Source organism: Artemia sp. Qi Xiang Cuo, chromosome 9, assembly GCF_049724085.1.
Source record: "Artemia sp. Qi Xiang Cuo chromosome 9, ASM4972408v1, whole genome shotgun sequence".
NCBI lineage: Eukaryota > Metazoa > Arthropoda > Branchiopoda > Anostraca > Artemiidae > Artemia > Artemia sp. Qi Xiang Cuo.
In genome coordinates this window covers 48,052,517-48,079,476 of record NC_142802.1, presented here as the reverse complement: position 1 = coordinate 48,079,476, position 26,960 = coordinate 48,052,517, and the positions used below count along the sequence as shown (strand labels likewise).

Genomic DNA, 26,960 nt, shown 5'->3' with positions numbered 1-26,960 from the left:
AATATAAAATATACTTGCTGCTGAAGCTATTAATTATGCACGAGATACAAGACGTGACGCTGTCCTTGTTGATACTGCCGGTCGTATGCAGGATAACTATCCTCTTATGAAGGCACTGGCTAAGCTAATCACTGTCAATGAGCCCGTTCTCTTTTTTGTTTGGTGGCGAAGCTTTAGTTGGCAACGAAGCTGTTGATCAGTTGGATAAATTTAATGACGCAGTTCCTCTTTTTTCTCATGCCTAGAAACCTCATATTATTGACGGCATTGTCCTTACCAAGTTTCATACTATTAATGGCAAGGCCGGTGCTGCCATATCAATGACGTATATTACCAGAGAGCCAATTGTGTTCGTTGGAACAGGTCAAACCTATATCGACTTGAAAAATTTGAACGTTCCAGCTGTTGCTGAAGCGTCAATGAAATTATCTCTCATCTGACTATATCTGGAACAATGGGTTGAAGTGAACTATAAAAACTAATTATTCGGTGTTTACGTGTTTATAGGTTAGGGAACTGTTGTTTTATTGTGAAGATTAAATTATATTATGTCTAAAAAAAAGAAACCGGCTCAGTTTCATGTGAGATCTCATCATGTACGAGGCGATTAATTCTAAATATATCGACTTAAATATTCATCTTGCGGAGTGATTTTCGAGTGTGAGTTTTTATTTGGAAGTGAAGATGGTTATAAATAGACGTTTATCGTTAGAATGTAAACTGCAACTTGTTTGACTTGTTTGATAACAAACTTTGGTTTCCCATCTTGAAATTATTGAATGAAAAACATTTATATGCTATCATCTCAAATATTATGTCAATTTATGTCAAATATTATGTCAATATTATGTCAAATATTATGTCAATGGATAGACAAAATATGATGTCATCAAAAGTCACTATGATGTCTTATATAACTCCTCGATTTTGAAACGTTTGGAGGAGTGGTTATCAATCGTGTTCAAAAGAAATAAAACTGATAAACTAATAAACTACTAAAAGAACTAATAAACGCATAACAATTTTCACCTCGTAAAGGTTTATTTGTATATATTTTTCAGAACTATTGGGGGAACTTAGAGATATAATTTATTTTACAAATTTGTCGTGGAGAAATTTGCTCCATTTTCTATTATAAAGTAATTCATTTTCATGTGAGATTTCATCATGTACGGGGTGATCGATTCAGAATACATTGGCTTAAAACGTTCATCTTGTGGAGTAATTTTCGAGTGTGCGTTTTTATTACTGAGTGAAGATCGTAAAGAAATAGACCTTTACCATTGGAATGTCAACTACAAGATGTTTGAATATGACAAGAAACGTTGGGTTCATACCTTGAAATTAATGAATGAAAAACGTTCGTATGATAGAAAAATAAAACCATTTAATAAAAATGGTACAGATTTAAAGCGTGTATAAGAAGAAATTAATGGTATTGTTAATTTTTTTGGAGTAAAAGCGCTATATGTTAAAGGGAATGTCCTTACTGATAAGCTCTTAATCTGAGAATGTGACGTTAATATTCCCCTTTTTAACTTAGAAGACTTTGGCTGTGAAAAATACCCCAATGCGATTCATATTTCCAAAGATGAAGTGAGGTTTTTTGCGCAATGGGTACCTGAAAAGATACCACATGGGGACATGTGCATTAGATATTCTCAAAAGCAAAATAAAACACAACCCATTTCATGGGATCATCGAATGTGGATGAGCAGAGACGAGTTCGACGAGGATGAATGGGGATAGCACCCCCATGATACCCGCTCTCTAAAGGTGTAATAGGCGGCCGGCGTTTACCCAAAGGAAAAAACCTCGGTTTGGTTTGAATTAAAATTTTCTGGTTTGAACTAAAAACTAACATTATTGCTCAGACACCAAAAATTTTCTTGCAGTTTACTGTTAAATAAAATTATTTCATTTAAAATTTTCAGGAATTATTCTAGTTTTACATTATTATGTCTTCAAGCTTCTTAGGAAAATAACGCCGGAAAATCCCCTCCGCGGAAAATACTCACCGGTAAATACTTCCCCCCTCCCGTCCCTGGAAAATAAGGCTTTCCAAATTTGGGAATTTTATTTGACTTTTGTTGTTGTTTTTTTTATTTTCCGTATGGAGAAGGAATTTTGGTAATTATATATTATACGCCACTCACTCAAGTTTACGCTGTGTAAAACTCGAGAGCAAACCGGTTTCTTCTTTAGTTTCTTTCAGCTTAGCGCGAGACAATACAAAAACAAGCAACAGAATATATGGGAAATATATAATTTGGAATATATATTTGCATATATGGGAGGGCGGGTAAAGTATTTGGACAGTTTGAAGTCAGGAAAGAATTCTTAATTCATAATATGTAGAATAATTGTACTTAACACATTTTACATGCAGACCCGCTAACTTTACCCCCCCCCCCCTGCCCTAATGTGCAAATATATAGTCCAAATGAGTTTCTAAAGTAATGAAGAAACTAACGAAGAAACCGGTTTGTTCTCTAGTTTTACACATCGTAAACTTGAGTGAATGGCGTATAATACACAAGTAGCTGAATTTTTCATGGAGAAAGAGCCGGATTTTCCGGTATTATTTAAAAACGATCAGAAACTAAATTAAAAAAAAAACAAGCTTTTTCAACTGAAAGTAAGGAGCAACATCAAAACATAAAACGAACAGAAATTATTACATATATAAGAGGAGTTGCCCCTTCCACAAGCCCTTGCTCTTTACGCTAAAGTTTTGGCTTTTTGTCCTAATTCTTTAAGAACGATTTTTGTAACACAAAGCTTATTAATTACAATAATAAGCTTTGTTTTAAAAAAAAAATTAGCGTAAAATGAAGTCTTGAGGAGGAGGCGAAAATGATGGAGACGATAGAAATTATAGCGCCCGGGACTGCATTTATTACTCCAAGTACCATTAAAAATATTACTAGTATTATGATACAACCACGGTAAGGGAAAAAAACACACAAATAAGATAAGATAAATTAGACATATTTCAATCAGATAAAACTGACAGAACATAGTTCTTGGCCAAAAAGAAAAGAGTGATATTAAATTAAAAAGGAAGAGAAACTAACTCTTGCAAGAAGTAAAACTCGAAACAGATCTTAATAAGATCATTCAAATTGAACCCAAAGCAAACGAAAATTACACTGAATAATGATGTCAGACTCAATACGAGCCATAGTTATCACGATTAAGGAGGGGGGGAGTGGCCAGGGTTGCCACCGTCAGTAGGATTTTACTAGATCTAGTAAAAAAAAATTAGTAAATTTAGAGGATCTAGTAAATTTCCCGAAATCTAGTAAAAACTAGTAAAAAGTCAGGATTTATAATAAACAAAACTTTTTTTTTATTGTCCATGAATTCAAGGAAAAAAATTATCGTAAACATATGACAATTTATAATTTTTGCTTGTTTGTTTTACAATTTATAATTTTGCTTGTCTGTCTCAGAGACAGACAAGCAGTCACCTATTTTCATAAACATACACTTCACTTCCGGCGTCTAAAGGTCGACAAAATCAGCTTTCTGTGTGTCAAATATTACCAACTAAAAATGAAGCTATAATGACACTTGGATCTGTGATGATTGGGAATCCATTGGAATCAAAACAAAAGCCAACCACCCAAGGTGATTAGGCGAATCTCCTCAGTTTGAAAATTTTTATTGAGGAAAAAGGAGCCTCCTGAGATAAATTAAAAGTAAGTAGAAATTTAACATTATATATATATATATATATATATATATATATATATATATATATATATATATATATATATATATATATATATATATATATATATATATATATATATATATATATATATATATATATATATATATATATATATATATATATATATATATATATATATATATATATATATATATATATATATATATATATATATATATATATATATATATATATATATATATATATATATATATATATATATATATATATATATGTATATATATATATATATATATATATATATATATATATATATATATATATATATATATAGGTAAAAGTATATATATATATATATATATAAAGGTATATATATATATATATATATATATATATATATATATATCCAAAAAAAGGATTTTTGAACTTGTAGGTTTCCGGAGGTTTCCGGAATTTTCAATCATACTATAAAAACGAAAGAAAAGAGGAAAAAAGAAAAAGAAGAAAAAAGATTGGGAAAATGCTATTGATTATCCTCCTATAGTAAAAATCGATGCTTGATGGTGCGCGTGCGGCGTAGCCGCATGCAGAAAATTTTTTTTTGAGCATTTAGTAAAAACAGATTCGATCTAGTAAATTTTTACTCTCCGATTTAGTAAATTCTTCCGGGTCAGGGTGGCAACCCTGGGAGGGGCTAGAGTATCAATTTTTGTTAAACAGAAAATTAATTTTATTGCTTCGAGCATTTCATATCAAGTCTTCTGAAAGTTGTATTAAGCAAGACATTTTCTACACATTTGAAAGAAATGCATTTATAATGGAGGAAACACTGAAGAAAACTAGAGTCGTGTTCGAACTGAATACTAAGTGTACTATTAAATGCTAGAAACTGAAACTTAATTCGAAGTCAGAAATACATAAACATCAAGAGTCTTTTTTTTCCGGAAGTTAGAGAAAAGCTTGAGTTTTACTAAAAAATAAACATAATTGCTTCAAATATTGGCAATTGGTTCGACAAGTTTATTTAGAAGTCCATTTTCTATAAATTTGAAAAGAAGGGATTTAAAAGGAAAAAAACAGCGATGAAAATTAATCTAATACTCAGATAGTAAAACTGAATTGACATCCCAAATGAATACATATCCAGAGAATGTTGGCAATTATTAGCAAAAGCAAATGTATTTGGAGCATAAAAAGAGACGTTGTTCAAAATATGTATTGTTTTCAGTAAAGTCAAATTTCAATGTACCCCTTTTGGGGTTTGAGTAGGGCAGAAGCCTCGCTTTATAATTAATAATTGTTGGTAATTACAGTTCGTTTAAAGTTAGCATCACTATACTTTTTATTGAAAAAACTTGTCTTTAAATTCCATTTTTTGGAAACAAATACTGATTCTTTTGCACTGAAAAAAAATGGGAAAGAAAATAATTTGAAAGAAAGAAGGCTGTGCTATCTTACCATACTAAACTCAGGTACATTTGACCATTTTTAGGTAAGTTATACGTTACGTACTATATTTTTAGAAAGCTATTATAAAATTCAGAGACGGTCAAATCACCCTAAGCTTTTTTTTTTTTTTTTTTTTTTGGACTTTAATAATTTTGTTTCACACCAAATTCGGCACAACATTCCCATTTTCATATATCGTCTATTATTTCGTCAAACTTTCCGTAGGTTTTAATACACTAACTAGAAATAAAAGAAAACAACAAATACTAAAAACCCATTTTTCTTGCAATGGCTCAATTGGGCTTTATCAGGCACGTACTCAAGTACTCAAGCTTCCAGTTGAAAACGTTTCCTTAGATCCATGAATCCCAGAATAGTCTTTTCAATTCTCCTTTTGAAAGCACTCTCTTCCAAACTATGTCCCTTCTCCAGGCCTGAAGAAACTCCTTCATATGTTTGCACCAATTCATGCATTTTTATTATTAAGAAAATACTCTTAAGACAAAATTAAGAAAAATTTTTCAAGTTTCCGCATGTTGGGTATCGGCATCTTTCTTTACTTGTGGAAAATGAGCACCCGGGTATATAGCCAAAGACTGAACAGTTTTTAATCCACTTTAATTTCCATTCAGGTTGCGTCTGTACATTAAATTTAATTTGAAACATTTATATTTATGTGCAAATTAAGTGCAAAAGTAAATTCTGGCTCCCCTGGAAACATTTTGAAAGAAAGAATAGCTTTTCCAAAGATTATAACCCTATTAAAAACAGTAAAACTAGTGGCTACAATGAACGTAAAGCAACAAAAATTTAAATTCGTACTTCAAAGTTCTGTAGATGACCTGAAATTTTTCAAAAGAATTTTCAAAAGAATTCAGGAAGACAGAAAGGCATCAGCATCACACAGTACAAAGAAAGGTATCAGCACTCACAGTACTTGGATTATAGTTACTTCCATGACTCCAATTGGAAAAAAAAACTAACTTTGGCGGATTACGAATAGTAATATTTTCACAATTAACGCTAAAACTGAATATTTACAAAAATGGTGCAATTACAAATTTGATTACATAATGCGGCCAAAATCGCTACTTTTCATGACAGGCTTGATAAAATTTTAAAGAATGTAAATGTGCCCCTGACTTGATAAACGCTTTTGGTAATAAGTCATTTATGAGTGCCGTGTGTTGCGCGTGAAACTAAGTCATTTATGAGTGCCGTGTGTTGCGCGTGAAACTAAGTCATTTATGAGTGCCGTATGTTGCGCGTGAAACTAAGTCATTTATGAGTGCCGTGTGTTGCGCGTGAAACTAAGTCATTTATGAGTGCCGTGTGTTGCGCTTGAAACTAAGTCATTTATGAGTGCCGTATGTTGCGCGTGAAACTAAGTCATTTATGAGTGCTGTGTGTTGCGCCTGAAACTAAGTCATTTATGAGTGCCGTATGTTGCGTGTGAAACTAAGTCATTTATGAGTGACGTGTGTTGCGCGTGAAACTAAGTCATTTATGAGTGACGTATGTTGCGCGTGAAACTAAGTCATTTATGAGTACCGTATGTTGCGCGTGAAACTAAGTCATTTATGAGTGCCGTGTGTTGCGCGTGAAACTAAGTCATTTATGAGTGCCGTGTGTTGCGCATGAAACTAAGTCATTTATGAGTGCCGTATGTTGCGCGTGAAACTAAGTCATTTATGAGTGCGGTGTGTTGCGCCTGAAACTAAGTCATTTATGAGTGCCGTATGTTGCCTGTGAAACTAAGTCATTTATGAGTGACGTGTGTTGCGCGTGAAACTAAGTCATTTATGAGTGACGTATGTTGCGCGTGAAACTAAGTCATTTATGAGTGCCGTATGTTGCGAGTGAAACTAAGTCATTTATGAGTGCCGTGTGTTGCGCGTGAAACTAAGTCATTTCTTAGTGGCGTGTGTTGCGCGTGAAACTAAGTCATTTATGAGTGGCGTGTGTTGCGCGCGAAACTAAGTCATTTATGAGTGACGTGTGTTGCGCGTGAAACTAAGTCATTTATGAGTGCCGTGTGTTGCGCGTGAAACTAAGTCATTTATGAGTCACGTGTGTTGCGCGTGAAACTAAGTCATTTATGAGTGACATGTTTTTCGCGTGAAACTAAGTCATTCACAGATCTAGTAACTGAATAGATACCAGACACAATAGAAAAAGCATTACAATTCATGAGTAGCTTAACAGCCCCTAGGTATCTAACAAGAACGGTTACAATCAATAGTACTCGAGATGCTAACCTAAACGTCAAGTGTTAGCCTGCTTCCTATTTCTCGAAACAACCTTTGGAACACTTTGTGGTGGCATAGAAGAAAACATTCAACGATCATAAACACAAATTGTATGTAATCTATTACACATCAAACACAATGCTGTCGAGAGCTTTATCCGACTTGAAATAGGTAACGTGCCACTTTTCGGTAACCCTCGGCACCAAATGTAGCTCTTTTTTTATATTAGCATTTGTACTTGCATGATCTTCTTCCTTATGATTCCGGTAGAGCGATAAGGTGGGAAGCTAACTAAGTTTTTGTATTGTGAAACACGCCATTTTAAAACAGGCCTACAGCTACAACTTGCAATAAAAGTACAAGTTAATTAAATTGTTTGATACATTAGTTTCAGATCCACTGAGCCAGAATTATGATATTATTTAGAGATTTTTCAATGAGAATGATCTAAGCTTGCTTAAAAATAGGGTGGTTTTCCCACGTTTCTGACGTATTTTTTCAATCTAAAATTAAATACAAAGCAAATTCAAAAATATAATTCGGTAGACTGGAAGGGCGTATCCAGGGTTTTCGTTCGGAGGTGGAGGGGTATTTTTTGGAAGGAGTTAAAAAAAAATATTATGATTACATGCATTTTTGTTACGTTTTAACGGGTTGGACAAAATTTCATGAAGGGGTTCAAACCCGGTACACCCTCCCCCCTACCCACCTTCTACTCTCCCCCCCCCCAACTCCATACAGCCTTTGTGGATGCGCAAAGCTTAGTCTCAGCTACTGAATGATAGTAAAATTGTAGTCTTACGCCATAACATTCAGAACACCAAACTACAGAAAAACGACATACCATAGTTGCACAGGGGACTTAAACCTTGTGCAACCTAAAATATCTTAAAAATTTTGAGCGACCAAAAGCAAAATCGGAGAACATCCCAGTTTTCAAGTATGAATAGACCTAAGGTGGAGCCACGGGACAAAAGATGTCCCGTTTTCTGTTTTCTTGTATTTTTGATACTACGTAGCAATTCACATACTATATTGACAGCAGACGAGAGCGGAGGGCGCAGTTTAAAATCATTCGCTGTAGTGATCTCATTTATTCGGACAATTATTATTATTCTTTTTGCAACTATTTACAGAAAGATGGAGGCGATGCCAACACAACGGGGTTCCTAAAAGCCATGTCTGGTACCACTTCCCTTTTAAAAAAAACATCTATTTATTTTTAACAAAATAAAAATTAATGTATTTTTGAAACTTATTTATAAACATTATTATTAAACATAAGGGCAAACCACGAAATTTGGGTCCGGTGCCACTTTCCCTTACAATTTTTTTTTTTTTTTTTTATCTTTAACTGCAAAAAAATTATTCTTACATTGTTAGGTTGCACTTTTTTATAATGAAAACATTGTTAGGTTGCACTTTTTATAAAAGATTGCACTTTTTTTTAAATGAAATACTACGACTAAATAATAATAGCTTATAAAGAAAACGATTACCAGGAATAGATTCTAAATTAGACATAGCACGATCTTGATGGCGCATCATCTCTTGAAGCATTGCTGGGTTTGATGCTAGCTCCATTGTCTGTCGCAAAAGCGCTGGATTATTGAAAACATGGTTCAATTCAGGATTTCTCTGAAAAAGAATTTATTTTCAACTATAACTTAAAAATAAGCAGTGGTGAAATACTTGATCAAGAAGGTTTAGAGCGTAGCCATTTTTAATGAAGATATTCATTCTAAGTAGATTTTTGTTTCTTTACAAGGTAAGTTACATTTCGTAAGATCAAAGATTCAGTTCATAGCAGGAAACTTTTAGATAAAAAAGATTCATAGATAGATAGAACAATACAATTTCTTTACACCGTTTTTTTTTCTTATTTGCTGTAGTCTTATACTCTTTTTGCCCGTGTGGGTTATAAATAGATTGTTTAGAATAGAAAAAAGTGACAAAAGGAAGAATTTGTAACTGAGAACTTGTCTCTAGAAAACGCCTATAGGGCATTGCAAAATAAAAAGGTGCTAAAACAAATTATAAAACACTTGATATTATACTCCACAGAATATCGTAGTAAAAACGACAAGAAAACTTTGATTTAATCGACAAGATAATGATTCTAGATACATTGATGATTGTCTACCTAGATTACGAATCTGAACCATGAAACCTCTTCCCCCAAAAAACAGTCTGTGTACCTGCCTATTCCATAATTTCAAAAAAGAAGGCTTTAACCCAAATCGAATTACAAAAAAGAACGGCTTTAAAAAAAAAGGAGTAAAAGAACTGATTGATTTGAATAGGAACGACAACTTTTACTATGGTTATTCTGCCTAGGCCTTCAGCCCGAACAATTACCTTAAGACTCCTAAAACTTCATCTGACATTTAGACAGAATGAGAGAAGCATAACACATACCTCTAATAGTTCTAGCAATTGCAGACTAGATGTCAGAAGTTTTCCAAAATAATTTTTGTGCGGGGGGGGGGGGGGTAATTTTTTTTACATGTATTTTTATGATTACTTTATGGGTCGGAGACATGATATTTTTTATTTTTCTTTAGGGAAAAAGTCTTTTTGTATCCGTTTTCACGACGAAATTCCGAGATCTGTGTGTGTGTGAGTGGGGGGGGGCACACACCTCTAATAGTTCTTGCATTTGCGGGCTAGATGTCAGAAGTTGCCTCATGTAATCTGGATTGCTCATTAGGCTCTGAACCATGGGATTATTCATAACATCTCTCATCATCTGAGGATTTTGTCGAAGCTGTTGTGTCATCTGAGATTGGAAATCGGCAAAATTGACACCACCGAATCCTAAATTTCCTAAGCCTGGAAGTCCACCAAATGCCCCAAGACCAAAAGGAGTCGAAGACACATCCGGAGAAGCTGAAAATAAAACACTAATTAGTCATCTAGCTGTCATCAATCAGCAAAATGACTAGTTATTCTTTTATTGAACTGGGAAGTAATCACATTTTACTCTATTCTACAGGGAATTCTGTCGAATTTTAGTTACTATTACGGTATCAGCATGACTAATGCTGAAGGTACTATAATTACTAAAAAATTTTGAAAACAAAATAAATATATTATAAATGCTATGCTTCAAAAATTTTTAGGGTTGGATGTGTTTAAAATATGTTTAAAACCGAAGTAGACAGTTAATGTCGTTCAGGGCGACGCTACTTTAGGTTGGTCAATTTATCTTAAAACTTATTTAAGGCTCCTATCAAAAGTATCTAAAAAAAATTCCATGAAAAATATATTTGGCTAAAGAAAACAACCGCAAAGTCCGCTCATTTTTTGGTGCAAAAAATTCATATTTATATTCTCAATTTTCCCTGTTTTTCGGCACTTATTTCAGAATCATTTTAGACCGAAGACTCGTACACCTGGTGAGGGGAAGTCGAATACTGCTTACTCATCATGAATCATTCTCGGTTTTGTATCGAAATCTTTGTTTTATGTTTTTAGTTCAAAAATGATATTCACGCTTGTTACTGTCGAAACCGTGTATAACAAACAGTGTCTGAGTCTTGCAGTGCGTTTCATGGGGATCAGCACAAGATTTAAGAGACGAACTATTCCTTCTGCTGAAGTACTTTGGGGAGGAGGAATTAGATCATATGGAATAGATGAAGGATATTTATAATTATTTTCCATTTACACTTTTTCAGAATAAATTCCCCCGCAAAAACAAAAAACGGGTTACACTAGCACTCATTAATTTTGTCTCAGAAATAGGTGTTCTATGTGGGTTTTCTAAGACAATTGCTTAGAAATCTTGTGGAAAAACTAGACAAAATAACTTTTGTTGAGGTAAGAACAACTGGTGGCATTTATTCTTTTTCAAATCAAAAATAAAAATTCTTCAATAACCAATATAAAATACCAATTCTGTGATAATACTTTGTTTATTGGGACATTGTTTCTTTGTTCATTTCACATGTAATTCTACGAAATTTATTTCCGACTTCAATCAAACTGTTCCATCTGGAAATTTCTAAGCAATTTCCCAAAAAAACACTCAAATGAAAAATACCCCTTTTATTGGTTGGCAATACCCTCTTCCTTGACAAGATGCATTTCATTCTTTTATATACGCTTTTTACGAGGGGAAAGTTATTTACTTGTATGTTTCGACAATATTAGCGGAACAAAAATCTAACTGTAACTGGGAAGAATTTCTTAAATTAAAAAATAGCAATCACAGACTGGCTGAGAATGCTCTCTTTGCAGATATAAGTCGATTATATGTCCAAGTTTTATGAAAAAACATACAGATTTGATAAGTACTGAGTGACAAAATAGTTTTTGTCAACTTGATTTACTATTCACTTTTAACTACTATTGAAACTGAAACCACTTTACAATTAAGCAAAGTACAACTTAAAAAACTTACAACTTCTCATAAAACTTACAAACTATTCGAAACTTATTCTTTTCAATATTATTTATGTTCAACTTAAATCGTTAAATCCCCCCCCAAAAAAAAACAACTAGTAAACAGACTCTTGCAGAAAAATAACTGCTTTGATTTTTTCTTATGGTTCAAGAGTTTCAGGCATTAAAGCCAACTGAAATCCTATTGGTACTTATATTAAAAGTTATCTATGAGCAATAGCTGCATTTACATTTGTATTTCTTCTTTTATTTTACAACAACCGTAAGTAACTAGAAATGTTTACCAACGATAACAACAACAAAACTATTCAATAAAACACTTTTCACTTAGAATAGAAATCAAAAGTGTCTTTTTCTCAAAGGGTGAAGGAATGAAATGTCAGGTTTCCCCCATCCACCCCACCCCATTTGAGCTACCCTATGAAAAATGGCAAAATTGAAAAAATATACTGCCCCATGGGGACAAGCGAAGTCCTCTTCAGCCCCCCTCCCGCCAAAAAAGAAAGAAGCTTCGGTTATTGCTTTCTTTTACTGAAAATACGTACAAAGTATTTGAACTATAGACGTTGCGTGGTCAAACATTTCCCAGCCTGACATGACAAAAAAAATCAATAGCTGGGGAATGTGTTCAGATTTAGCATTGTTGGGTTAACAACCTCAGTCTTCATATTATACTTTGAATTTTAACCAAAATCCTCTGAAAAGCTTAAGAGAGCTAAACTTCCAGAATTCTTTGTAACCAACATGTAAAATTAATTTCAACCGTCTCTGTAAATTAAAATATGTTTTCTTTGTAGCCACCCTGACCTTCGAAAACAGAGCTAGTCTCTGAGGGTTATACCAGGTGATTAAGGGTGTAGTTAGCATAACTAAACATTTTGCTGTTTTGGTGTCAAATTTCAATATGGTAATGTTGTTCTCTATGCTCATCTTCTTTAAGTTGGAAAGTAAAAGATTTTCCTTATAACTTTCTTTAATCCAAAAAGCTACTGACAATAGGGTGTACTGGGCTGTGACTGCTACTTGGCTCTTCAATAGTAAATCAGGCTGTTAAATGCCAACCAATGGCACCCTTTTCTTGCACCATCTTTTTAAAATAGTCGAACTTGTTGAAACGACCAAATCTATTCATACAGAGTTGTATTTGACAAGCAAGCACCTTTAAACCCATACTGACTTACCATAGATATCTTTAATATATTAAGCACTGCTTTCATTTCATAAGTTTTAAACAGTAGTTCCATCTGCACAAAGTCACAAACTAGAACTTGAAGGTTCAATCGGTTATTGATTGGATTAACTACCAGTACCCAGTCCTGTGAAATAACAATAAATGATGGCCAACTGCTTCTAAAATATTCGTCTGGCAAGTTTCAGATCAAACTGTGCATAACTTTCGCCATTTGTTTTAAATTTATGATTCAAATCATATATTTCATTTTGAATTTTTAGTTTTTTCATTTTGAATTTTTAATGCTCTTAATTTATACTAAGAGCACCTAAAGAAGGTTGGTCAATGTGATGTGCTGTCAGTCCTACTGTTTAAGACAAGTACAAAAAGTAAAGAGCAAAGTCTTATAGCAAATTGTTTTGCTTTCATATGACCTGGTGAGTTTTATCATATGAAAATAAGAGGAATGTAAGGAAAGTTGACAAATCATTAAAATATGAATTAAAAAGTGTGAAGTGAAGGCCATGGATGGAATCACTGAAAATTTGGAAGGTGCAGCCAGGCGGCATAATAGTAAAATACTGTACTGGCATGTTAAAAAATTGAGAGGAAATCATCGGTTTGGACTTATCCCAGTTAAAGATAGGAAGGTGTAAAGGAGAGTTAAAAAGAAGAAGGAATAAAAGAAGGGTTAAAAAGAGATGGAAAGAACATTCTGAAAAGTACTAAACTGTGATAAAGTTACAGGAAAAGATACAAAAAAAAAAGAAAAAGTTTGTGACACTTCAGAAGAGAAGAAAGATCTATTTTGTGAGGATGAAGTAGTGACAGTACTAAAAGCATTAAAAAACAATAAGACCGCAAGTTTTGATAGTGCTGTAAATGAGTTTTTTAATATGGTGGTTTTGAAGTTAGAGATATATTACTGAAGATTATGAATATGATTTTTAAAAAAAGATGAAGTAGAATAGCCAATGTCCAGTTTTTTTGTTTGTTTTCTCACAGTTGAAAAAAAAAAAGTTTGGAAGAATAGGAAGACAAGTCTGCAAACCAAGATTAGAATATTGAAAGCTACAGTGACGACAGTGGTCAAGAAGGGTCCTGAAACATGGGCGAGGCCAAGCACGAAGGAGATGTTTTCTAGAGAAATTGTGTACGGATTGTCTGGGCATCATCTGACTGACCGTATTTCAAACAGTAAGTTGCACGAAAAATGTAGTTCTATCCCACCTTCTAGAGCTATAGTGAGAGAAGGGTTGAAATGGTTAATCCACGTTTTGCAGACGAAGGATGACAGATTACCAAAGATTGCCCTTGTTAGCCTACCACCTAGGGCCAAAGGAAAAACAGATCATCCCTAAATGGGGTGTGAGGAGCTCGTAAGAAAAGAATGAAGGGAAATTAGAAAAACTTGGGATGGGGTAAAGTTGAAGCCTTTGAATAAATTGAGATGGGGGATGAGCGTGTGTAGCAATTTGGCCTCAAGCGGTTTAGTGCTACAGTGAGTTGTTAGTAGTATTAACAATATAAACAGCTATTTTGAATTCTTTTTTTTCCATTTTCTCAAAAAAAAAAAAAAAAAAGCTATTTAACCCCTTTCCTTACCTTGACCAAGACTTAGGTTTTAGCCTTTTCAAACTGCATTTCTGATTGGACACAAGATACAGTTATTAACAGCTTATTTCTTAACACCTAACATTTACTTCTTGACATAAAAAGTGCTAAAGACTTAGCATATTGTGACAATAAAGACATACAAAATCCTTCGTTAAGAGAAATGAAAAGAAAAAAATAAAGAAAAACCTCTGGTAGTATTTGTAGGTGTCTGAGTAGATGGAGTTTCTGTTTCAGCTCCTCCAGTTCCTGCTCTGATCACTAGGTGAATTGTGAAACCGTCTTTGATACCATGTTTATCCAACGAGTCCTCATCTTTCAAGATTTTACCGGCAAATATCAAACACAGTTTATCTTCTGAAGAATTGAACTTGGTGGATGCTTCAGCTTTCACCTAAATAAGACAAAGACTGAGTCAGATAGAAGGAATTGTGCTCGTGGTGAATTGCTGTCTAGTCAAAGAATATTAGGCTGCAGCAATGAGCGATAGTTTAAATCAGGATTACATAAACTGCATAAGAAAACTTTGATTAGCTTGCCCCCCCGGCTATACCTTCTGATTGTGTGGTGGCCCATGTCTTTCATTTTAAATGATTTCTGTTAAGGCACTTGAAATTAAACTTTGTTTTTGGTTTAGCATTCCTAATTGTTAATAATCCGCCAGTGCTCACAATACTTTTGTGGTCTAGACCTTTCGTAGCCACTGAAAGTCATTACTCATTAAGATAACTGCGATAAATGTGTTCAGCACAGTGGGCTGAGAGTCGGTCTCCTGGATGAAGCAGCTGAGAAAATAGAGTTATTTCATTCTACTATTTTTTGACAATATGAGTTTGCTTCTCTTATGCTCAAACTCTTGGTAAAGTGACTCCCAGGATTTCAGCTGAATCCTAAGCCAAATAGAAATTTTTGCTCAGAGTTATAACCTTAAATTGCAATTGCTAGCAAGATGAGGTGGTAATGACCTCCTGTAGATTTCTTGCTGGCGGTGGTGTGACAACCTCAGCTGACGTTCTAGTCCCAATTGAGCTTCCGGTCAACGTTCACCCAATCTTTGCCAACCTCAGCTTTGAATGAGTCTACAGTGACTGGCTGGACTGCCTTTTCTGTCAATTTTATGATCCATTTTCCTTCAAGTCTTACTGGTAGGCTAGAACAGTATTGGACATAAGAGGCTGAAAATACCTTTGGAGACTCATGTTGGCGTTACAGATCCAACCTGCTCTCTTGACACTGGCACCCAGCCAGCACAGGGATTAGGTCAAGTAAGTAAAGTGCAAAAATTGAATTCTTAGCAAACATTTTAGTAATACTCCATTCTATGGGCTCTTTTGATAGAATGACTATTATAACAAAAGAGTAGACACATTTGATTTTCTAATCAACACTATTTCTAAACACAATGGTTACTACCATGACAATTTTGGTTATCTCTCTTTATTTTTGGCAGATATAGTTTAAATAGTATACTTATCTGTTGTTTTTCATTGCTTGAATCATTGTGTATCTCTTCATTATCGGCCATTTCTATTTCTTAACCTATCCAAAATTCATTGTAGTTAATTGCAATTAATTTAAAGATAAAGTGCAATTAATTCATTCATTTTAAGCTCCCCCCTACAACATGAAAAAGTGGTAGGATTTACTTTGAATAATTACCATCTTGTCGGATGAAGTGAAAGATGTGATAGTTTTGTGTTCCCTAATAAATAAATAAAAGGAAAGGTTTTTTGGTCTGACAAAGCCATAGTCTGGGCTTTACATACCACTTAAACCAATGCACAAAACTCTCTGAGCTAAAAACAAATTTCCGTGTTGTTCTTGCATCCGTATCTTGTCAAAGCTTTAATTAAATAATCTCATACAATAGCCCAGAGCCCTATCTTTAATTTAAGCTATTGTGTGACTCTCTAGAAGGCAAAGTTAGGCAACTAGGTAAGTTCAAAACTTCTTTTTTTACTTTTTGTGTCCAGTCACCCCCAGGTTTCATGTAACTCTGCCATATATCATATCATTGTGAAATAGAGAGAACAGTTGAATAAATATAAAATTTAAGCTCATGGAAGGAAACATGAAAACTGCAGTAACAGATACTTTATGCATATTATAAAGTAAGAATTCCATTATTATACTGTTTTCCTGCAGTTTTGTATACAGCCAGGGCTATATGTGGCCCTATGAAAGGGAGGGGGCTGCATTTTTGTCATGGTAGCAACCATTATATTTGGAGAGAGTATTAAATCAAATAGCCATAATTGGTGACTGAACATCTTCTTGCTCTGGATCAAACTTAGACTTCTCGATAGTAGTAATGTTCCGTCAATTCTGATATATGGATCTGAATCCTGGCTTATTAATGCAGAGCAAAATCATCAGATCCTGGCTTTTGAAAATACATGTCTCCAAAAACAGACCAACATAGAGATCCAAAAACAACCAACATAGGCTAAAACTTATTAGTGATTTCATTTCCCAATGTGGCTGGTAATGTAATAATTTTAGTTTTATCTGCACAAGCAAGAAAACAAAAGGAGCAGATTATTACAAAAGAAGGAGAGGAAAAACAAAAACAGTTCAGCACCAAAGAATAAAATTAAACAATAATTTCTTCATTTGCACTAATAGACCAGAAGTAGGGGCAAAAACACAAACAATGTTTCAAATGCCTTTTTCATGTGTATTTTCAGTAAATAGCACAATGACAATTGGGTTTACCACATTTTGCGATCTTAAAAATATTTATTTCTCTTGTAGAGTGAGTAACAAAGCAAAACTTGAGGTACTTGCAATATACACAGAGGAATTTTAGTCTATCAGTTTGCATGAGCCAGTCCCATTGCAGCAATACATAAGACAGGCAAGGGCAAGCAAACAATCCAACCTTTGCAAGGATCTGCCTGTTCAAGCTAAATTTCAGAGAGACAAGCTTGTCCTAACTTGAGCAAATGCTGTTGGCAATTTTCTCAATAATTAGTAAGGTTTCTAGTTGAAACAGAGGAAGTGATTGCTGCTTATTTAATGTTGGACTTGGTTTGAGAAGTCCTCACATTGATCAGATCACCAGGGTGTAAATGCTCACCAGGCTTTGGTGATTGATCAACAGATCTGAGTCATGTGGTGGTTGAGATATGTAGTGGTTGAGTTGTTTAGTGGTTAAAATTAAGGTAGTTGAGTTAAGTGGTAGGGGAGTTAATGGTGGTTTAGTTGTCTGATTGTTGAATTTAAGGTAGTTGAGCAGGGGATGGGTGAGTTGTTTGGTGGTTGAGGTGATGTTGGTTGAGTTGTGTGTTCACCACTACCAGAAGTTCAGAAACTTACCTGAAACTAAATATTTTGCTGTTACAGTCCCCTTTTTGAGCTTATTTATTACTATGCTACTACAAAAGATAAAGTAATGAGTTTAACTAACCAAATTCAAGAGCTCTAATCTTACTATACCTTGGATCAGATACAAAACAACAAAAGCACTGTAAATACTTTTTATATTTTAATCCACTTGATTTCCTCCCAAAGTCACTTAAAACATCATCAATATCCACCTTGATGTTGTAATTGACAGTCATGTGTACAGGAGCATTCAATCTGCTTTCCCCTGTCTGATTTTGGAGGGATATTTTAACCTGCTTTAGCATACTAAATGAATGCTCTGCAAATGTTATGGTAACAGGGAGAATACAATCAAGAATGAATGTAAAGTTGGAAGAAAACAGTTGTTGCACATACCAAGTTTTAGAAACTTTATTGGGATGATAAGACTTGCCTATAGACCTTCATTTTGCTTGCCAGACAGTTAGCTTAGCAAGAAGGCTAGTCTCAGAGAAATAGAACTGCTTATATTTTTGCAACTTCATCACAACCTCAGCTAATATAGCATCAACAGTACAACAAAAGAACAGAAGCTGAATTTGAAATGCTATAGCTTGATGGTTAAGAAACATTGTATTGAATTCTTTACATAGCTGCTATAGGTATAGGGAAAGGACAGCTTTTGTAAAAAAAAAGAGAAGTGTCTGAAGAGGAGAATCACCAACGTTGGAGTATTGTTATTAAGGCGGGTGTCCCAACACTTTCAGCTATCTGGACTGCTTTTCCATAAAAAAAAAGGAAAATCCGCTCCCACTAGCTCTTTTATACATACTTGCATAGATCAATATGTTCACAGTATGTAAGTAGATTAGTAAACGAGAACGTCTAATATCATAATTGTACATAATTCTCAGGTAGTTGCATATTTAGAGCCCCCACCCCCCAAAATTCCCAAAGGAATATTTTTAAGAGTTTGATGTCTTGCTCTCAGCAGTCCGCTTGATTTTGTTTTATATTTCAATAATATACTGGAATTACAGCACAACAATAAAAATTTTTCCCCTTTATAGATCTTTTATATATCTGTCTAGGTCTAGATTCTACACTTTTAAGATCTCTCTCATGTCCTTAGTCGAGAATCGTCATTCCCTGGGTCATTCCATCCCTTTGTGAGTCTCCAGCAAGTCTTATATCATACTTATTGTGACTGTGTTGGATCAGATTGAAAGCTGCATAAGCTTATTTAACCCAACATGACTCAGTGATATTTAAAAAGAAAGCACAGTATATATTGACTGGTTTCTTAATGGCGAAATGAAACTGTCTACAATCTCTTTACCATTTTTTTCCCAAAAACATTGTGTGTAGTTGTAACATGGTGTTTTGACAAAGGGAAGAGGACTTAGGAGGATTGTCTGTGGCAGTTTGAACGAAAACATACAACTAATTTTGATTAATAGAGCCACAAAAAACACCTATTGGTCATTGGATTGAACAGTCTTCTATTTTGTGTTTCAATCTCTGAAAAATATTTAAATGCTTGTGAATCAAACCAACTTTTCAAATTAATTTGCCTAAGATATTAGAATAACTTCTAAGCCGAACCATCAATAATCCATTTTTTGAAATAGACCAACATTCAGAAGAAACCTCAGTCACTGCACCCATAATCACCTTGCTTGACATTAGTCTGGAGGCCTTTGAAAACCATGACCAGATTTCTTATGCTGGAAAGTTGGACTTAATGTGCAGGCACTGGAAACCAGGAAAGGACTTCGAATTTTCTGAAATAGTTAACCTCAGACCAATACACTTGTATCCATTTATCATCTGGTCAATATTCTCTTGTAGAGAAGCAGGGTTACAGCTTAACATCAGCAGGTTATCAGCATAAAAAAGCTGGATGAGGTTGCATAGATTAATACTGAATCCTCCAGCAATATTTTTTGTTATTCCAGATGTTACAGTATTAAACAGGATAAAGCTTAATATCAGTCTTGAACAAGTCTAATGGGTCTGTTCAGATGATCTTCTGTCAGTCTAACTATCAAAACATTGGCCAAGAACCAGAAAAACAAAAATGCTCTGATGTGAGCATTCACACCATAATCAAGTAATTTCAGGAACACCGGAGACTGTAGATCTGAATTGAATGTAACTGAGATATTTATGCTGTACATAAAGAAGGAGGATCCCACTTGTGGGCTTCATCAATAGCTTTCTTTAAAAGTCTATGTACAAACAGGCAACTCAGGCCTTGGTTGAACCCCAAGTGATGGTTATCCAACCTACACTTACCCAAAATTTCTGGAAGAAGTAGTTTAAGGACTTTACTGAGAATGCTAGAAACATACAAAACACACCCAAGAAGTGAACTTAGGTTAATCCTAATGAAATAAAACATTTAGTTTATATAATAATATAATTTGGGCTATATGTTTACACACTAGGGGGGGGGGGTTGACAGTACCCCTAACCTAACCTACAAGGCTTTTTTCCTAAATTTAAGAAACAAATTTTCCAAACTTTAAAACCTCATAAATCAGCATGTAGCAAAGGTGGAATGCACAAGACACTTTTGTTGTGACTCATTTGAGCAGAACATATATTTCTCAAGTTTTCACTTCTATAACACAAAGACTACAAAAAATCATTAAAACTCAGTGCCTTTGGAGAGGACAGGGGTCAAGATAGGTAGATAAAAATACATTTCTGGGAAATTACTGAGGTTCTGGATTCATTCCTGGGTGTTTTATTCAAAAAATTTTAGGAACTACTAACCTAATCTATTTTCCAAGATAGACAAAAGCCTATCCTCTAGAATTTTTAAGGACCTTTTTATGCTCTCTCAAAATATATTAATTACTTTCTTTGCAAATTTTATCTTGAGCCCTTGAGCAGTTAACTCAACTGGGAAGCTACTGATCATCTAACTGCACCTGGTCACTAAACAACAACAAAAACAACTTTGATCATCAACTCTGGAGCTTCACAAGGAAAAATCCTTAGATTGCTCCAAGCTGCAATTTATGGTATAAAATCACCTTCTTCCTTATTATTTGTCAGTAGTAAAGGGTTACCAGAAATTCTAACAACTTTTTTTAACAATCACAAATACTCTTAATACTAAAAGTGCATTAAATCCCATCCCTTTCCCCTGATAAATAAATATATACCCACAACAAATATTCACACTATTTTCTTTAGAATAATGCAACTTTTCTTCCTGATTTTGGATTCCTGCTCCCAGCTTGGCATTTGTTGTAAAATAATAATACATAAATAGTTGCACTGTTGAAAAATAAGATACCCAGTAGTTGGACAGCTAATCATCACTTCAGTAGTTAAATGACTTTGAAATCTTAATTTTACGACCTAGAAAGTAGATTATTTTACCACTGATTTTTTTAAAATCTCCTAAATAAGTATGTGATTAGCTTCAGTGCTTTAAGTATATATAACCCTAAAGACTGTTAATGCACCAACAGTTAATATTGGAGCCTAATCACAGATTTGCACTCTAAGCCTAAGCTTAGAGGATGCTCCAATCTTGGACATGGCATCTCAAAGTTATACCAAAGTATCTAAATCACCTAGCAAATCAACCCTGAATACATTCAGTCTAAGGCAAGCATTGTGAAGCAGAACAATTGCATACAGACAGACTAGGATGTAATGGCAACTTTTGTCTAAGTTAAAAAAAAATGTCTACCCAGATTGTAGTCAGGCAATCTGGTCAAGCCTAGTCCCTGCCATTAGCCAATCTTTTACTATCTATATCATATCCAAGATTCAGAGCCTACTGTTGATTTCTATAACAGATACATCTTAACTGAAACATTTGTCTAAGATTAGTCCAAGTAGTGATTGTATTAGCATGCCCTAGTTTGAATATACAGAGTGTACTGTAAGCTATTACTATCAACTAGGGGGGGGGGGGTATTGTGAATCCTTATACTTTTAGAAACAAAATAAGGATGCATCCTCTCTGAAAGATTTGGAGTCATCAGTAGTGTCTGGCAGGGTGTTGTGCTTGAACCTGATCTTAGACACATACTTAAAGCCTGAACCTAATCTTGGAAAATGCTGTCTAATCTTAGACACATGATCTTAAAGTTAAATTAACATATCCAAATGACAGGCAGAATCAATCTTGGATAGACTTAATCTAAAACAAGTGATTGAAACAGAATAATTATGTAATTAGGCAAGACTGTAAGTGTAACTGATGTCTAAATTCAACTATTGAAAAACTACAAGTTTTCCAAGGTTATAGCAGGCCATTCCTAACTAGCCTAGGCCTATCTAAACCTATATGCATTGTGTCCAAGATCAAAAGCCTGTTTTGATGTTTATGAAATACAGCAGTAAAATTCTACTTTAGTTACTTTTGGCTACCTTGGAAAGCAGTTAAGTTAGGAAACTGAAACTTTCAGGGATGGGTCTATAGGCTAAAGTATGTCCCGGGAAGGTATTTTGAAGTACCCACTTCTACTCCTTCTCTTTCTAGAGGGTCCTGAACTTTAAAAAGCTGTGTGTTATGAAAGTGAAACCATGCAAAACAGATCTTCTGCTTAAACTAAGTACAACAAAGTTGTTTTTCAGCTTCACAACGTTGCTCAATCCCAATTTATAAGGCTTAATGGCTTTGAAAATGGCTTAAAAAGACACTGATATGGCTTAAAATCCTACTAAACAAAAAAACAGGAATTGCATTTTCAGAACTAAAGCCAGAGGAAAGAAACTGATAAATTAAAATTGGTAAATTTTTACCAAATCATATTATTGACTTACAAATAAAGTGAATATACCACTCAATGCCCTTTTTTATGCTCTTTCCAAATATAATAATCATTTTTGTTAAAAATGAATTTTACCCTCACCCCTATATATACCAATTCAGGGTACATATTTGCACATTAGGGCGTGGGGGTAAAGTTTAAACTTACCTCCCATTTACATCAGAAATAAAATTTGCTCCCACTTCCCCCTAATGTGCAAATATATACCCTGAATTGGTATATATAGGGGGGGGGGTAAAATTTATTTCTGACAAAAATGATTATCATATTTAAAAAGAGCATAAAAAAAGGCATTGAGTGGTATATTTACTTTATTTGTAAGTCAACAATATGATTTGGTAAAAATTTACCTGAAAATTAGCTGATACATGTCATGTGGGCAAATTTCAAGACCTTCTAGAGGGAAAAGGAGTGGAGGTATGTACTTCAAAATACCTTCCTGGGACATACTTTAGCCTGTAGACCCATCTCTGAAAGTTTCATTTTCCTAACCTAACCCCTTTTCAAGATAGGCTAGCAAAAAGTAGAATTTTACCAATACAGCTTTTAATCAGGATATCTGGCCAAGATTAGGTACTACCTGAGTACTGAGTTTCCCGGTAAAAATTTAATGAATCAAATTATTGACTGACAAATGTAGTAAACACACTCCTAGAAGCCTTTTTTTATGCTCTTTCCAGATATGATGATCATTTTTGTCGGAAATGAATTTTACTACCAATCCTATATATACCAATTCAGAGTATATATTTGTACATTAGGAGGGGTGGGGGCAAATTTTATTTCTGATTTAAATGGGAGGTAAGTTGAAACTTTACCCACACCCTCATAATGTGTAAATATATACCCTGAATAGGTATATAGGGGCGGGGGTAAAATTCATTTCCAACAAAAATGATTATTGTATTTGGAAAGAGCATAAAAAAAGGCATTGAGTGGTATATTCACTTTATTTGTAAGTCAATAATATGATTTGGTAAAAATTTACCAGTTTCCCAGTCTAGGCCTACCTTAGTATGTATAATTCATGGTAGCCCATATATTTACACATTAGGGGGGGGGTATAGTTCATTTCTTACTCAACTGAATGTTAGCCTATATTTGGATTCTAAATGTTATGTCTATTTCTTTGCCATCACGTTAGTGAGTTAGCCTAGGCTAATCAGAAAATTTGCTCTGGGCTAGGCTATTTTTATTTAGCCTAATTGAGATATTGCCTTCTGTTGAGCCAACTATCTAGAATATTTCCACAAGGAATTAAGTATTACTTAAGGGTCTATATTAGGGCTTTAAAGTAGATTTATGAATAAAATGATTAGGCTATTATATTTGGAAAGAGGAGGAAAAAATACATGGAGTAGCCTGGTATGCTTGCCTTTTATTATGTGAGCATTAGAGTTCTCCCCAAATTGACCAGAAAACCCTAAATATACTCCTGCATGGGTAAAGTTCTATGAAATCATATTATTGAGTTAGGACAAAAGTGAATACACCATTCAATGCCTTTTTTTGGTAGTTCTATAAAATCATAGGCTATTATTGAGTTAGGACTAAAGTGAATACACCATTTGATGCCTTTTTTTATGCTGATTACGAATATAATAAGAATTTCTCTCGGAAATTAATTTCAGCCCCCCCCCCTATATAGGCTATACCTAACCTAACCCTGAATTGGCATATATAGGGTGGGGGGGCTGAAATTCATTTTCAATAGAAATGCTTATTATATTAGTAAATCAGCATAAAAAAGGCATTCAATGGTGTTTTCACTTTGGTCCTAACTCAATAATATGATTCCCTAGGCAAGAACTTCACCCTTTTTTTATGCTGATTACAAATATAATAGCCTAAGCATTTCTATTGGAAATGAATTTCAGCCCCCCTCTATAGGCCAATTCTGGGTTTGGTTAGGTATAGCCTATATAAGGGGGGGGGGGCTGAAATTCATTTTTGATAGAAATGCTTATTATATTTGTAATCAGCATAAAAAAAGGCATCAAAAGGTGTATTCACTTTATTCCTAACTCAATAATATGATTTCCTAGGCTAGAACTTCACCCTTTTTTTATGCTGATTACAAATATAATAGCCTAAGCATTTCTATTGGAAATGAATTTCAGCCCCCCCCCCCTATATAGGCCAATTCAGGGTTCGGTTAGGTATAGCCTATATAAGGGGGGGGCTGAAATTCATTTTTGATAGAAATGCTTATTATATTTGTAATCAGCATAAAAAAAGGCATCAAAAGGTGTATTCACTTTATTCCTAACTCAATAATATGATTTCCTAGGCTAGAACTTCACCCTTTTTTTAAGCTGATTACAAATATAATAGCCTAAGCATTTCTCTTGGAAATGAATTTCCGCCCCCCCCTATACATGCCAATTCAGGGTTCGGTTAGGTATAGCCTAGATAGGGGGGGGGGGCTGAAATTAATTTTTAATAGAAATGCTTGTTATATTCTTAATAAGCATAAAAAAAGGCGGTAAAATTATACTTTAGTTACTTTTGACTATCTTGGAAAGGAGTTTGGTTAAGAAAATGAGACTTTCAGGGATGGGTCTACAGGCTAAAGTATGTCCTAGGAAGGTATTCTGAAGTATCTACCTCCACTCCTCTCTCTAAGGGGTCATGAAATTTGCCTAAATGACAGGTCTATACCCATTGAAATTTTGACAAAACGCCATTTTACCTTAATTTTCAGTTATCAGTTTCTTTTTCTCTGGCTTTAGTTCTGAAAATGCAATTTCAGTTATTTGAGCAGAATTTTAAGACACATAAATAGTTTATTTCCAAAATTTAGGAAATAAATTTGCATATATTTAAAACCTTATAAATCAGGATTGAGCAAAGTTGTGAAGCTGAAAACAATTTTGTTGTACTTCATTTAAGCAGAAGATCTATTTTGCAAGGTTTCACTTTTATAACTGACATATTTTTAAAGGTCATCAAAGGTCAGGACCCTCTAGAGAGAGAAGGAGTGGAGGTGGGTACTTCAAAATATCTTCCCAGGACATACTTTAGCCTGTAGACCCATCCCTGAAAGTTTCATTTTCTTAACCTAACCCCTTTCCAAGATAGTCAAAAGTAGCTAAAGTAGAATTTTACCAAAAAGGCATCGAATGGTGTATTCACTTTATTCCTAACTCAATAATATGATTTCCTAGGCTAGAACTTCACCCTTTTTTTATGCTGATTACAAATATAATAGCCTAAGCATTTATATTGTAAATGAATTCCAGCCCCCCCCCCTATACATGCCACTTCAGGGTTCGGTTAGGTATAGCCTATTTAGGGGGGGGGGGGGCTGAAATTCATTTCTGATAGAAATGCTTATTATATTTGTAATCAGCATAAAAAAAGGCATCAAAAGGTGTATTCACTTTATTCCTAACTCAATAATATGATTTTGTAGAACTTTACCCTTGCATATGACTAGCCAAGGAAAAAATTTACTCTAGCCTAATTTTTAGTTTAGGCCTAGGCTACTTCCCAGCCTTACCTGCTTTATGCTGGCATTTTTGTCAAACTGAAAGCTATGCTTTTCTTTTCCTGTTTTGATTGTGATGTTGATTTTGTCTCCACTCTCAACAGGTTTTACACTGGATGCTTCTTCAGACATATTTATAAATTATCTTTTAATATTAAAGATCCCTTTTCTAGAATTAAAGTTGCTTGTCACCTACAAACATAGTTACCACTGCATCCAAATTCCGATACTAACAGCATATCAAAAGTTTTCTGCCGAAAAGAACCGAAAAAGAATAAACGACAATGACTTAAAATAATAAATACATCTTAAAATGAGTAAAAAAAATACATTGAAAATTCGGGTCAAACTAAAAACGAACAAAATCACGGGAAATTCCTTATATATTCAGTCCCTTATATACTCAGATATTAAACAAAATAGAATAGCGATTGAAAAACAAAATTTAAACTTAACTATCCAGCTGCCAAATTGACCCTCTTTCTTTTGATTGTCCTATTCAACTAAGCAAAATGAACAAGTTAAAAATAATTTTAGTCACAAGAGAATCTTATCAAACAGTTTTTCATAAAAAGGTAGAAGTAAAAAGTGAAATGGGCCAATATTTACCAAAACTAAAAATGGAATTCTCATGACAAATGCTATACCGACAGTATTGGCTTTTTATGATAATTTCAAACATATAAGATTATTTTAGTTTATTATTACCCATCCAAAACCACAAAATCGAGAAAATTTGCCTGTTTTTCTTATAAAAAGGGGAAACACTCCC

General features: G+C 34.1%; 1 protein-coding gene and 1 pseudogene across 1 annotated transcript in view; one reads left to right on the top strand and one right to left on the bottom strand.

The window, feature by feature from the left end:
• The window catches only part of LOC148948735 (ubiquilin-1-like), a 41,378-nt gene extending 14,996 nt beyond the window's left edge, over window positions 1-26,382 (bottom strand). Inside the window, exons 1-4 of the mRNA XM_089094644.1 lie at window positions 26,201-26,382; window positions 14,780-14,984; window positions 10,040-10,287; window positions 8,898-9,036 (exon numbers count right to left, since the gene is read on the bottom strand). Of these exons, the coding sequence (XP_088950770.1) occupies window positions 8,898-9,036; window positions 10,040-10,287; window positions 14,780-14,984; window positions 26,201-26,320 (712 nt within the window). The 5' untranslated portion in view covers window positions 26,321-26,382. The remainder of the gene's footprint in view (window positions 1-8,897; window positions 9,037-10,039; window positions 10,288-14,779; window positions 14,985-26,200) is intronic.
• LOC148948736 (signal recognition particle receptor subunit alpha homolog) lies at window positions 11-2,111 on the top strand (annotated as a pseudogene).
• Window positions 26,383-26,960: the final 578 nt, after the last annotated feature.